The following is a 14,701-nucleotide window of genomic DNA, read 5'->3' as shown; positions in this document are numbered from 1 at the left end:
TGTTGTTGAATGACACCGCGGTGAAGTTAGTTTCACTTTGCCAATGAGTTCAAATAATAGACGAGTGCAGATGCGTGTAGGCAATATTCTGCTAGGTTTTAGTAAAGCATGGTTTAGTGGAATACCTGTTCCTTACAGTCTCGCATGCAAGCAGATTCCTTCAAAAGCGTCGCTGACTATCAAATAATGATGCACTGTTTAAAGTTGCACTGCTCGCTGTTAAAGGAAATGACAAATGTCATTCTCATTGGTTTAAATGACGTTACGCCGAAAACACATCCATGACTGATTTAAAAAACCTAGGGACGCCTTGTTGCGCCATCCGCCCGACGTTTGATAACGAAAACTACTCCCAATGTGAACTGGACATCCCACTAAATTCTAAATTTCTGTGTCTGTGTCATCTGGTCATCTACTTTCTCAGATGTCTAAAAAATAAAACTCCACACTGTTTCAAATGGGAACATTTGCCTTCATGTTCAGTGATACTACTGAAATGGCAGTACAGTGGTGCACAGCTTTTCGTCTTTTAGTAGGTCTGTTCTATTGATTTGAAATCTATCTATTTTCAATAGATTTCCTTCAGGCAGCCTTGTGTAAGCCCCTGTAAGCCACGGAGCTGTGTAAGGTGTTTGTGTGGGAGCGTCTTGCATCAGAGCATGCCTCATTTTGTAAATGTGTCCAGGACTAATATGATGGAGTACTAAATGAGGCGTGAAGTGCAGCTGTCCATGGAAAACACACACACACACACCAAAAACAACATCTAGTCTAATCAGATGCATAACCGTCTGGATGGTATGTGTTAGTAGTGGGGATAACATTTACCTTTATCGTATACGCATCTGTATCATATACATGTATTCCATATTAGAGTACATTGTGTAATATAACATGTTTAATACATGTAAAATCTGTTCACACCGGTAACTCTACAGCATGAAACCCCCAGGTCTTATCATTCAGTCACACGCACACACACACACCCCACACACACACACAGCAAAGCTATTTAAGGCAGCCATGTGAAGAGTACCTCATTTCAAACAGCTTTGTGGCTTCAGAATGTGACCTGAATACATCCCATGTTGCAGTTAGGCAACCAGGTCCACTTTTGTCTTTTCTACAGAATAAGCAAGCCTAGGCTAAGTCATGAATAGCCATAGCCACATTCTGTTCTCTTCCTGGGCAGATAGGCACTGGTCACCAATATGTGGCACTGAGCCATTTACCAGGTACATAAATTAAAATCTCAGTTTAATATCCACAGGTCTCATCAATGCTGTTTCTCCCCACTGAATCATAATCACACCACAGTCATTGAGGCTGGCAAGGGCACCGTTTAACCTTGAGCCATGAGCACCTCAAATTGCTTTTGCTATGTGGTGCCAGCTTTGCTTTCAGGTTTTAAGCCATCAATCAAACACAAGAGACAAGCCTTTGTTCAGTAATGCTTTTAGGTCAGGGAGAACTCTTTGGGAGGCAGGATAAAAGTCGTCTCAAGTGAGATCAGAAGACAGCAAATCGATACATTATCCACATTCCTTGTAAGACAGTAAGGTTAACCTAACATCTCATAACAAGATCTAGACAGTGTTTATAGTCCTATAATGCCTATTGTCCTTGCACTTCTGCTAGAGTTAAATCACATTATTTCATTGTTTTTAGGCCAGAAGCATCTGCCTTTATTGGTGTGAAAGATAATAATGCCAAAAATATTTTAACAGATCAAAGATTCAGTTACAACCTTAAAAAATGCCAATATTGTTGCAAAGGGAAAACACATTTCTCGCCAGCTGTGGTTGTATGTAGGTCATCGTGGGCAGTGGGGACAAACCCAGAACCCGTAGCACAACACTAGGGCTCGAAATCATTTCTCTTGATGGGGTTTCGCTGCTCTCGGTTGACTGCTGAGGTGTTACAGAGTGAACACAAGTCAATGAAGGACTTCCATGCGTAATAAGGCCTAGGGCACATGACTTACACCACATAAAGAAAAAAACACTATGCACAACAACAAGATTGCATACACTGAAATGTTTAAGTAGCCTATGTAGTAAGTGTGAGTGTATAAGTAGGCCTATGTTAAAATTATCATGAATGGAATATTTGAAGGACATAGGATTACAACAGAATGATTGCATCTTAGTCACAACAGCCTTCAGCTAATTAATGCATTGATGACGTGAGCTTTTTTAAGGAGTGTTGCTCTTGATTTGAAGGGCTTTTTGTAGGATAGATTTTGATAGGTTATATGATTGTTGGTAATACGTCACACTCTCGCAGTCTCGCTGTCGGAATGATCGTAAGTCCCTTTTTCCCTTTCCCTGTGATTTAAGGCAACTTTGTTTGCTCGTTCAGGAGGTTGGGGTGCTGGACAGCTCCTCCGTGGATTCATGTGGGCGGAGCATAAAGTGGACCCTCTCCACCGTCTGAATACACTCTTTCTTCAGGATTGTCCCTGAGTCGACTACCTTGGAATTGGCATCACCCCGAAGCGGAAAAAATATGATTTTTTCAAAGGAAGCTGGGACAAAGAAGACACTTAGTCTATGTACTTTCTCCTCCCACCCCACAATATCAGAGAGAGTAATTGGATTTTGACTTATTAGCGAATGACTCAAGAGGACTAATTTGTGTAGCCTAACTGTATTTCCAGTCACTGGTTTTCAGACAATGGTCCCTTTGTGTTGTGTCTTCACCCTAACGGAGCTGTTTTGATTTTCTTAGCTATCGTGAACTTGCATTTATTCAAAACGTTCATTGTGGCGAATTGCGTTAACTTTCACAAGACGGACCTACTTATGATTCACCACCGGACAACCTCTGTGTAGTGAGGGTATCTCAGAAAAGAAACACAATGCCTTGGAGCTCCGCTACCTGTCGTTCCCAGCGCACACATGCTTATGTTTCAAGGAAAACTGGATACATCACACACCCAAAGATGAACGCATGTGGATTTCATTTCTTAACGATCTTTTTGTTTTGCCTCACAACTGCTGATATCGGCAACGGTAAAGAAAAAAAACCATCCCGTTCAATTTGTTGTTGTTATTATCATTTTTTTAAAATTATTTTGTTGTTGTTATTTTTTATATTATTATTAGTAGTAGGCCTATTATTATTATTATTAGTATTATTATTATTATTATTATTATTATTATTATTATTGTTGTTGTTGTTGTTGTTGTTGTTACTATTGTTGCTGTTATTGTTGTCACTATTAGCCTATTATAATTATTATTATCATTATTATTATTATTGTTGTTGTTATTGTTGTTAAACTATACATGAACCATAGCCTAACTGTTAATTCTTTTTTACCAATTATTTATGTGAAGGTGCAGGAAAAGGCTAAGACTGATTCAGTATGCAGCCTAATACATTGTTTGAAGGATGACTGCCCCTTTCTTTCCATGTTGCACTGCTGTGTCCTGAAATAGGTTTGGAATGCACTGCTGGCTGTAACAAGGATAATGGGGTGTGTGAAGAGAATGGTACATGCAGGTATGTAGCTCTTTGTGGTTTCTGACACATATACTGTATCTTTTTAATGGTCTCTCATTGTGTTTGTGTGGTCCCAAATGACACTGGAGATCTGGCACCCTTTACTGTGACTACCTCAGGGAAGGTACCCATTACAGTGTGGCCATGGTAACAATTGCTTTCTGACCTAAAGTGCAGCAGATTTAACACCATTACACCTGCCAATTCATCTTGGACTATTATCAGGAAAGCTATCCAGAGATTACTTAATGAGGTCCAATTTTGAATATTTTGAATAAGGGCCTCAGGGTGGAAGGACAAAAAAATGAATGGCATGCAAAAGCAGCTCTTTCAAAGTAATATACACGACACACCAGCATCATTTTCACATGTTTTAGGTGCAAACCAGGCTGGCAGGGCACGACGTGCGACCAGTGTGTGCCTTTCCCCGGCTGTGTTCACGGGACGTGCGACAAGCCCTGGCAGTGCGTGTGTGAGGACGGATGGATAGGAAGCCAGTGTGATGAAGGTGAGCAGCCCGCACCGAGTCTCATTGAAAACATCTCAGTTTGCCCCAGAGGATTGGTCGCATGGCTCACTTTGCATACTCTCTCCTTGCCGATAGCCCTTTCCGGGGTGGCGTGTAAGGATAGAAATCAAGCTGCTGCTGCCATCTCCTGCGCTCAATACCAGGCTTTTGTTGCCCCTTTATCTGGGAGATCTCGCACAAACTAATGAGATTCTTTTTTTTCCCTTTCTCGTTCTCCCACTTTACCTCACATACACTCCCTCTGACGCACACACACTTGCTGTGTTTATGTATGATGCTGATGGGAAAGAGATACAACAGCTGAGAGAAGGAGAGAGAGAGAGAGAAAGAGACAGACAGACAGAGAGATAATGTGTCTTTTTGTTTTATGTGTTAGAAGCACAAAGACGACTGATATAAATCTAGAAGCTGCACTGAGGTTGTGAAACATTATTAATTTCCCTCACTGAACTAGCACTTACTGTATTTTCTTCTCAGACACAAACCCCTGCTCCAGTAAACCCTGTTCTGGCAACTCGACCTGCATCGAGACGGGCGAGGGAAGATACCTATGCGTCTGCCCCCCGGGATACATCGGGGAGCGCTGCCACTTGAGGAAAGGAGAGTGCCAACGGAATGGGTAATGACTGTCCGCTGCCCCCACATCTGCTGTCTTTCAGACGGCTCCCTGCTGTAGACCCTCAGCAGGAGTCACCTGGGACACCCCCTTTAAACCCACGGCATCCTCAGATCTCATCACATCACTACCCTGGGAGTATATGTAGCCCAGACTATCCTAATCTGATTTTAATTAAATGGCATGGCCATTTCAGCCTCTGAGTCATGACTTCTTAAGGAACAGCGAGGCACCTGGGATAAAGGAGGCCCGTGTGAATTAAATTTTGATATGAAGGATTGGTAATCCGGCTCCAATACTGGCCAGTGTCTTGTTTAACTGATTCAACCATGCGGCACATTTACAGTGTTCCTCATTTTCCACTCTTTTGTGGATTTAGGTGTGATTTAGGGATTTTATTTCCAGCCCATAATTGACTGCATGTTTTCTACAAAAAGAAATTAAACAAAGAATGTAATCAATGGAAGCTCTAGCAAAGCATTCATTATTGCATCTGTTTATTAAGGTATTTAAGCATAAAATAATTGTAAAGCAAGTGTAAAGCAACCAAATATTGTTTATCGTAAGGTATTAAAAGTAAAGCAATTGAATATAATTGTTCTGAATATTGATAAATGATTGTCAAAGATTGCTCTTTGGCAAAGGATTTTGTCATGTACAAATTGTTGTAGACCTATGCTTGCCTTAATGACTGGAGAAATGTACCGGATGAATTGAAACGGCTTCAAGACAAAATGATGGTGGAAACGGGTCCAAATCTGTTTTTAAATTCAATTACATTTACATTAGCTCTCCAGTGTTGGCACAGTCTGTTTGCTGTGCCCTTACACCATTTGGCCAGAGCAACCATGTGGTGTGGGTGTTGAGCAATATCCTAATATTTGCTGGATGCAATTCTTGAAGGCTATGCTGCATGTTAAATATAAGCTGTATCTGGATTTATCAGCCTAACATTTACACAAAATAAGAAATTCTGCCATTGAGTTCTTGAACAAGGTCTGTAGAAAGGTCTGGCTCTTGTCTTGATCTAAATATATCTTATTTAGCTGACTCCTTATGCAAATGTGGCTCATACTATAGGTATTATAGCCACTCTACTGTACCAGTCTATAAGAATTTCATTCTTCGCAACCCTGCTGTTGTTTACACCTTGCTAACTTGAGACCTTGAGAACTACAGGAGATACAGGAACTGCCTTTAAATAATATTTTTCAGCAAGGTAAACTGACCTTACAAGATCAGTAAGTAAGTTAAAACCATCTTTTTTTTCTTTTGTAGTACTGTTTGCCAAAATGGAGGCACCTGGAGCCCTAATTTAAATGCCGGATAAAATGCGAAGTCCGTCAATGAGCAAATTGTCTCGTGTCTGAATTAAACTTCTCATGTGGCATATGAGAGCATTCAGCTCACCCACCAGTGTTTGTGCTTGGGATCTTGCTCATGGTATTAAATATGCAAATAGACTCTGCATAGCAATTAAATTAACTAAATTTAGACTTTAGACTTCACCCTTTGCCCCGCATTTACATAGGGGCCCAGGAGATATAGGAACAAGAACAAATAGGACCTGAGTTGACCTTACAGGATCAGTATGCTAAAGATGTTTTTTTTTTATTTTGCAGTACTGTTTGCCAAAATGGTGGTACCTGTCACAACGCGCAGGGCTTCGCTCTGCAGGCCACCTGCGTCTGTCCCCCTGGCTTCACTGGGCACCTCTGTGAGACCAAGACTGCCCTATGCCATCCAAACCCTTGTGCCAACGGTGGTATCTGCACCGAATACGGCCCCAGGCACACCTGCACCTGCCCGCCTGGTTATGGAGGCCCCAGGTGCCTAAACAGCAGCACGGCTGACCACGACGACCTCCTCTCCTCCCCCTGCTCCAGCAGCCCTTGCCTCAACGGCGGCTCCTGCCTCAACGCCACCAGTGCCAGCGGCTTCCGCTGCCTGTGCCCGCCAGCCTTCGCTGGCCCGCTCTGCTCCGTGCAGGCCCACCGACCCAAACCCAGGCCCAAACCCCGGCACCCGGAGCCCCACGGCAACAGCGACGGCCTGTCTCCGCAGCACTACAGCCTCCCGGCGCACGCCTTCCACAAGCTGCTGCGTCCGGCCGAGCGTGAGCTGCTCAAGATCACGCTGAAGGAGACGGTGCACGCGCCGGGCGCCGCGATGGTCACCCGCAGCCAGCTGGTCTGCTTCGCCGTGCTGGGCCTGCTCACGTGCCTGGTGGTGCTGGGCACCACCGCCATCGTCTTCTTCAGCCGCTGCGAGGCCTGGATGGCCAACGCCAAATACAGCCAGCTGGTCAGACAGCAGAGAGAACACCTGCTGAGGACCAGCGGAGGGGGCAGTTTTGGAGAAGAGCACTCGGTCAACATCATCCTGCCCGAGAAAATCAAGCTGACAAACTACGGCAAGCATTACACATCGATTTGAGCCTGGGATGTGAGCGTGGCAAGTAGTGTGTGGAGAGAGGGAGGGAGATGTGTGTGTGTGTGTGTGTGTGTGTGTGTGTGTGTGTGTGTGTGTGTGTGTGTGTGTGTGTGTGTGTGTGTGTGTGTGTGTGTGTGTGTGTGTGTGTGTGTGTGTGAAGGGGGTCAGTTGAAGGGGGTCAGTTGCCAGATGCCCCGCACTGTTCAGTCACATAGGCTATGTAGTTGGATCAGGAGGTGAAGGACTACTTCTTGAAAGCCTGTGGCTTTTATCATGACATTCATGGACATTTAAACTCAAAAAGGGCAGGAGTCTCAACACTGACCATGACACTTGAATGTAATCAGCTAACACTTTGTGCCAAAAGAGAGATATAAATGTGTATAATGGACTATATTTAACTGTAAATATGCACACAATATTAACTGCAAAGTTACATAATTATCAAGAACATATGAAGTTGGCTGCCCATTTTCATTTGATTTATTTAACACCATCTTTGTTTGACCTTTGTATTGTATTAGTCTTGTACAAGAGCTTCGCTGCTATACAGCATTTTAAATTATTGTAATTAAAATCCCAAAAGAAGTGAACAGTTTCTGTGAAGTTGTGTTAGACTATTTCCCCCTTCTTTTCTACAGATCTCCGAAATACAACTGATGCTGGAGAATAATTCCAAACATTTGAAATATTAAAACATTAGATTTTGATGGATTTGTAGGTAGACTGGTCAGTTGGTGTATGTCAAAGACACGCATTTGTAATGCCTATATGTAGAGACAAATGTATGTCATATTAAAATTGTGATGATAACACCACCATGACACACTGGCTCTTTTCTGCTGTTTGAGAACAAACAGGTGAGTCTGGCACTTATCCAGAATCTTGACTTAACATTCAAATGTACTAAGTCTGGCACAGGCCTGAGCTTGTTCCACTTCGGTCAGCCACCATCTGTGTGGATTGTTGAACTGAAACGGGTTGCAGAGCAGGGCATTGTGAAGCCTGCTTGTTGTTGTACAGTACATGTCCTTACTGCTCCTTTGCCAGTAACCTCACTTGACAGGGAGCCTCAAAACATTTCTGGTCAGACGCTTTATGCACTGCACATTTTTTTACAAATTTACTCAACGCACTGGCAAATCCTGCTTGTTTTCAGGATGGTTACCAGTTTTGCAGTGTGTGCCACAGCTGAAGCAGAGCACAGTGCCCAGTGCAAGGCCCTGGCACAGGACTACTATACAACACACCGTGTCGGGATCACTTGAGTCTAGTGAAATATGTGGCACAAATTTGGATTCAGGTCTCTTGTGAACACTAGCCTGTGCTCACAGATCTGTCTCTGGTCACCCAGGCTAGCTGAACACCCGAGTTGATTCTAATCTTTTGGATGACAATATTAATTAAACGGAGGAGTTAACAGAAGGACCTTTGCTGCCTCCCTGTGGTTGAAATGAGTAGAAATAAGTATCCAGTTATTTGGGCCGAGATGACAATTTGTTAAGACAAAATTTATTTTTCATATATAGCACTTTTAGACATTTTGAAAATGCATAATTTAAGCCTCTGTGTGGTTGGATGATGATAACTGATTTTAGCAAGGCAGGCTTTAGCATTAGTCAGAGCGCAGAAAACATTAGGTTTAAGTGGCCTAGGCTTTGACTAGAATAGACATACAGTAGGCTATCAATTCGATTGCCAAAATGCCAAGGTTTTCATATTAGCTCTGGTGGATCATATTGGTTCCATTAACCTAAATGGCCGTTTTACAGGCCGAACATATTTTTGTCTCTCAAACCAGGTGTGATAGTTATAAGCAAAAGCCTTGTAGATTTTGTGAAGTGTGTAGCCAAGGACATGTAGCATACCGGTTTTTCTTCCACATAGGCCTACACAGGCTACTTGTAATGTATAACTGCGTTTTCATCAACGTCAACATTTTGTAGTAAACCACAGATCGCTTGATGGTCTTTTGGGCCCCCACTGTCAAGGCACCTAACTAACCCTAACCCTAGTGCCAGAGAGGGTTGAAGCTAGTTCCTTCCAGGCAGTGCTGCTCTGAAATTGACAGTTGGGGCCCAAAAGACCATATATCCCACAGCATATCTTTTCCTCTTAACCCCTGTTAGAACTACTAAATAATTAATAGAATTTATTTTTTTGCTTTCAATAACATTATTTTACGTGTGATAGGCTATCAATTTAGACATATCCTAAAATGTACCTTGTAGATATAAAACCATGTAGGCTACCATTAAGCTGTTGAATTTCCTTCTCTCCATCAGTTTATGCAATTGCAAGTACAATCAGACGGGGGCAGCCACGTACCAAAAAATTTAGTGCAGCCTGTGTCCTGCCGTGACCTCAAATGACGCGGTCAGAGGGGAAAACCTTGTGATGACGCTCTAAGAAAAATGCATCTGAAGAGATAGCCTATAAACAAAACATTGCCTTAATATTTCTGTGAAAATGTAGGCATGGAAAACACATGCGTACCGCTTTAATTTATTTCAAAGGAAAATGAACCTGGTCCTGTTGGACATAAACATAGATGCGTTATCTCTCCTCGACGTCAGGTAGGCCTGCTCTCCGTCATTTTGGCCGCACCTTTCGCAGGAAACAAATTTAGATGTTGTTACTGGGGTTTTTTTACACTCAATGAATTGCCTTGTTAAGGATGTTGACGACAAGTCATGGTCAATTCAACGAGGTCATGTGAATGTTCTATTGTATTTATTTTCTTGCCAAGATGTATTAGAGGCAGTTAGGCTATATTTCGTTTGTAGCTACAGACAAGTGGGTGATTATATTACCAGTCTAAACATCTTTTTAGAAACAGCTGCCTAGGACTGGCCCTGTCACCTTCTTTGGTTAGGCTACAGTGCAGAAGATTATGTTTCTGATGAAGGTACCCTTTGCTGCCTTAGGTTTTAGGTCTTTGTCTTTGAAACACAAGTGTTTGTGTGCATATTTTCATTGTAGTTAGGATTGGAACTTCGCGCTGTATAAGTTGTATTGTATGCATCGTATACTGTATGTCCACAAATAGAAGGATGTGGATGAATTTTGCTTACTTACTTACTTCCAGTATATGCATGTGACAATAAACTTCCTTGTATCCTTGTATCCTTGACCCATCAACCCAACGCATCAGCTATACATTGTTGTTCAGAAGAGACCTGTACCGAGGTACATTCTTTAGGGCCACTCCACACAATTGTCCGTCTTCAAGCCATTTCCACTCCCAGCATAGGATCACTTTAGGAGTTATGGCGGCGACGAGAGAAAAGGAGAGTGAGAGAGTGAAATAAACGGAGAGAGAGGCTATTAAGCTTCAAAACGCCCACATTGTCAAACGCTGTTTCAACAAATCTGTCATGGTCTGGAGTTCCCACAGAGTCATAAAAATAAAGCAAGAGCTGCAGTTTTCAGCCAATCAGATCTCGCACTCTCTCTCCCACTTGAGGCCTAGTTGACCTCTCCCCTTCCATACCGAAAGCTATAGAAAGTACTGTTCCCCTGGCGGTGGAGGGAGGGGGGATTCAAAGCATTCCTTCCATACTTGTGCGTTCTGAGGCCTAGAAATGGATGGATATGCTGAAGGCTTCAGGAAGGTACCCCAGGTCATAAATACAGAGGGTCATAAATACAGTCCTACCTGATGAGATCCACATGGATGCTATGGACAGGCTTGTTCAAAGCCCCCTATAAGCCATCGAGCGTCAACCATCAACATGTCAGATTTCTGTAGCGAGAACCTGTCCTTTAACCCCATGTCTTTATAGGAAAGCACAGGAAATGGTGTTTTTTTAGTGCAATATGCATTACTTTGAAAAGAAATGCAAACTAGACACCCTCTCAAGAGGTTAAAGTTTCACCTGTAACAACACCACCGAATTCCTGGAAAACGTTGTTATTAAATTGAGCTTCAGTTGTTGACTTTCTTTGCTAATTTGCACCATGCTGGATAGATTTTTTCTGGCACACTGCTCTTTATGGTGCTATAAATTTTAATGGACAAAACTACAAAGGTAAGTACTGTAGATCTTTGGAAATGTTGAGGATAAATATTCAGGCTCGCTGCAGGTATATATTCCACAAACAAAGGCTGTGTGAACGAGAACAAGAGGTAATGCAACTTAAATGTGACATGTGACTGACCAGAGGGTCAGTGAAGCCTAACCACAACAACCTTCAGCTTGACTAGGCATATGCTGAACACTTCTTTGGTAGGTAAATAAACTTTTAATAGTGGCCATATGCAAAACATCTCCCTTGTGCTCACTGTTTAAAGACTGGTGTTAACCAATGAAACATAATGTTGGTGTAAATAATCTTTTTCATCAAGCTTGACATATGGCATTCCGAATACCATTTTACCCCTGAGTTGTCCCGTCACATTGAGTACTGCATCACTCTTCTGGGATACAGTGATCAAAGCCACTTTAGTCAAGCCTTGGTGGCAACGCCTCTGATTAAACATAAATAGCTGTTGATTCTTTAAAAGAACTTGCATATTATGTTCTGCACCCCCACCCACCCCCGTTTCTCGAAAACAAGCCTTTTATCTTGTTGACAATTTGTAGGAATTAGGGGCCAGGAGCTCTGCACAACAAATCTGAATGTGCCCTTTGTTCCCTCTGAGAGCCTTTGCCATGGCTTGCGTGCATAAAAAAGCATGCAATTATTGCAAGTATCCAAAGACCTTGGTAAGCCTCAGTAAATGCACTTTTATTATCTGGAAATAAAAACAGAAATTCAAAAATTCTATTCATGTTGATTTGACACAGCTGTTTATTTTTAGAAGTGCATTAGTGTATACGGTGAATAAGGCTGGGAAACTGTCACAAACACTTACAGACCAGTGAAGTGAGGCAGCTGGACCATGATAATTAATTACCCTGTTATGTCACTTTAACACTGTTATATGTAAAGTCAAATGTTTAACTGCACCCAATTGGAAAGTGACTACACTAGGCACATATATGCCCCTTCATCCCAATGAGATGAAGATAAATTCGTTTTTTGGATGTTTAGAAATGGATTCAAGATGGCCTCCAGAGACCACCTATCCACACAAAAGTTAATATACTACAGCTGACTGCATACAAAGCTGGCTGCATTGAGATAGCAGAGTTTTACCAATGGTGGGATTTACATACCAATAAATACCAAGTGTGATACGGCCCACAAAATGGATCTTCTTCATAGGTGTGCAAATAACATACGGTTAATGGTCATTCTAAATTACGTAGGACAATGGGAAATTCAACCAAGCAGTGGAATAATAAATAATATAGATCATTCACTTCTTTTTTGTGTTGCAGAAACATCTAATGTTACTATACTCATGCAGCCAACAAGGCATATAAATTACAATGTATAAAATTACAATATATAATCTATAAGTCAATAAACACTGAAAACTGAAACTTATTGACATTTTCCATGTAACAAGTTTTCCACACTGTCACACTCCACCCAGTCACTGTCAAGATTGAATAGATGAATAAACAGATATTTAATAGCAGCCAGTCCATCCATCTCCTTTCATTAGTGTCTGAAATGGCCCAGTTAGCATTCCCTCCACGTGCCTGCTGTGGGGTAAATGGGAGAGGATGGGGCCAAATGCTGCAACCACATCCACTCCAACGGTCCACGACTGGATTTCAGAGTAATGGCAGGGTAGTTTCCAGCCAGTTGAGTGATATTGTCAACACCACAGCAAGCATGAGGTTCCCTGAAAATTAATCTCCCACTCTTTTCCTCCAGCACTGGGGTGGCCTGTCAATCACAGGAAGGGTAGGAGGAGGCAAACATTAGACATTGGCCTGTCTGACCCAGACCCACTCTGTGCCAGAGTGAATTCCCTTACTATGTGCTAGGCTGGCTATTTGGGAGGTACATTTTAAAGGATTAGAAAGGGGTTAGAATGATCACTTACATGTGTATTCTAAGCAATCTCTGGCACGCAATAAGTGTATAAATGAGGGTGTAAACACTACTTTGTGTCAATGAAAATCGAATGTGGGTGCTTAATTGAAGCCACTAATGGCAAAAATGTCTCAGTATTGGTGGGGCTCACTGGGACACTGGCAAAACCAACTGTGGACCAGCTGTGCAAAATCATCACAAGTTTTGACAAACCCATTGTCTAATAACACATAAAAGACAGCACTAGAACATAACTCCTCCGTCGGCTCAGAGGACCTTGCCAACTGGACCTGATCCAGTACCATTTTGTTATCTTAATAGCTTTGGCTTGGAACGTACTGTATGTCAGGACCATTATTGACCGAGACAATAAAGGCACCATCTGATCTTCGTCCTGACCCAAGACCTTTTATAACAGAGACATGAAAACGCGGTTAACTGTTACAACATGCCAGATGTGAATACGTTTTGACTAGGAGGCCTTTTGGTCGTTAGTCTCCTTTGCCTCTCCAGTTTCCTCGATGTAGGTGCCGCTCCTATGTTTACCCCCACCGCAGAGATCTGCACCATATACATTAAGCAAATAAAGAATGTACTCTTTCCCACGACCACGGAGAACCTGTCAAGACGCCTGGAAGTCTGTGACCAGGTGCTGTGCAATGTTTAAGGTGCTCTATGATGCCTCGTTTAGACTGAGAACCGCTCAGTGAGTAAATTATATGGATCTTTTCATCTGACTTGAGATGTGGAGAGATTACAAATCCACTGAACATGAATGTCTTTGTTTATTATTTCATATTCAATGTCCCTGCTATACAGCCGGGGCCCATCTAAAGAGTCCTCTAAAATTGGACCTCCAGTGTAACATTCATGTTCAGTTTCAATGTGTTCATCTCTCCCTAATCATTCCAGAGTCTCGTTATTTAGAACATCTACTCTTGTAGCACAACTTACAATAGTCTTGCTGATCCTAGCACTTACCACCTGACAAGAACTGACTCAAGATTGTTTAAAAAACAGCACTCACTGATGCACTTATTCTTATTATGCTAGACCTTTTTTTAAATTGTCCTAGAATTGTTGAGAAAATTGCTTTAAAAGCTTAAACTGTTAACCATGTTGTTAGTCGCTTTGGTTAAAAATGCATCAGCCAAATGTAATGTAATGTAATGTAATGTAATGTAATTTAGATAGGACAGTGGACCCACTGAGCAAGCAACGTCTATGGACATCCAAGACAAGTTGATTTCACGGCGGTCCGTCCAGGCTATGATCTGGACGTCTATTTGACAGCCAGAATTAGTTGATAAATGATATTGAGACAATAGTCCAGGCGGACCCAGTTTTGAATCTCTATAGACAACCAAAATTAGTTGCAAGTAAACATTCTGCCAGGCCATAATCTAGACATGTATTTGACATCCAAAATAAGACATCTATACAACGTCCAGGAAAGATGTTTTAAAAACTTTCATTCTGGCTACTCTGAGGACGTCTTCTGGATGTTCAATAATGAAGTCTTTGAAACGTCTTTTAGCGACGTCTATACAACACCCAAAATAAGACATCTATACAACGTCCAGGAAAGACGTCTTAAAAACTTTCATTCTGGCTACTCTGAGGACGTCTTCTGGAGTACGGTGACCACGTCTTTTTGACGTATTTTGGACCACTTTTTGCTC

General features: G+C 42.2%; 1 protein-coding gene across 1 annotated transcript; it reads left to right on the top strand.

Moving 5' to 3' along the window:
• The first annotated feature begins 2,333 nt into the window (after positions 1 to 2,333).
• LOC125312302 (protein delta homolog 1) lies at positions 2,334 to 7,909 on the top strand. Its single transcript, XM_048270758.1, has 5 exons — positions 2,334 to 3,014; positions 3,444 to 3,507; positions 3,885 to 4,015; positions 4,514 to 4,655; positions 6,275 to 7,909. The coding sequence occupies exons 1-5, from the start codon at positions 2,861 to 2,863 to the stop codon at positions 7,086 to 7,088; spliced, it is 1,305 nt and encodes a 434-aa protein (XP_048126715.1). The 5' UTR covers positions 2,334 to 2,860; the 3' UTR covers positions 7,089 to 7,909.
• The last annotated feature ends 6,792 nt before the right edge of the window (positions 7,910 to 14,701 follow it).

Source organism: Alosa alosa, chromosome 19 (assembly GCF_017589495.1).
Source record: "Alosa alosa isolate M-15738 ecotype Scorff River chromosome 19, AALO_Geno_1.1, whole genome shotgun sequence".
In the NCBI taxonomy this organism is placed as follows: domain Eukaryota; kingdom Metazoa; phylum Chordata; class Actinopteri; order Clupeiformes; family Clupeidae; genus Alosa; species Alosa alosa.
This window is presented reverse-complemented; position numbering and strand designations above follow the sequence as displayed.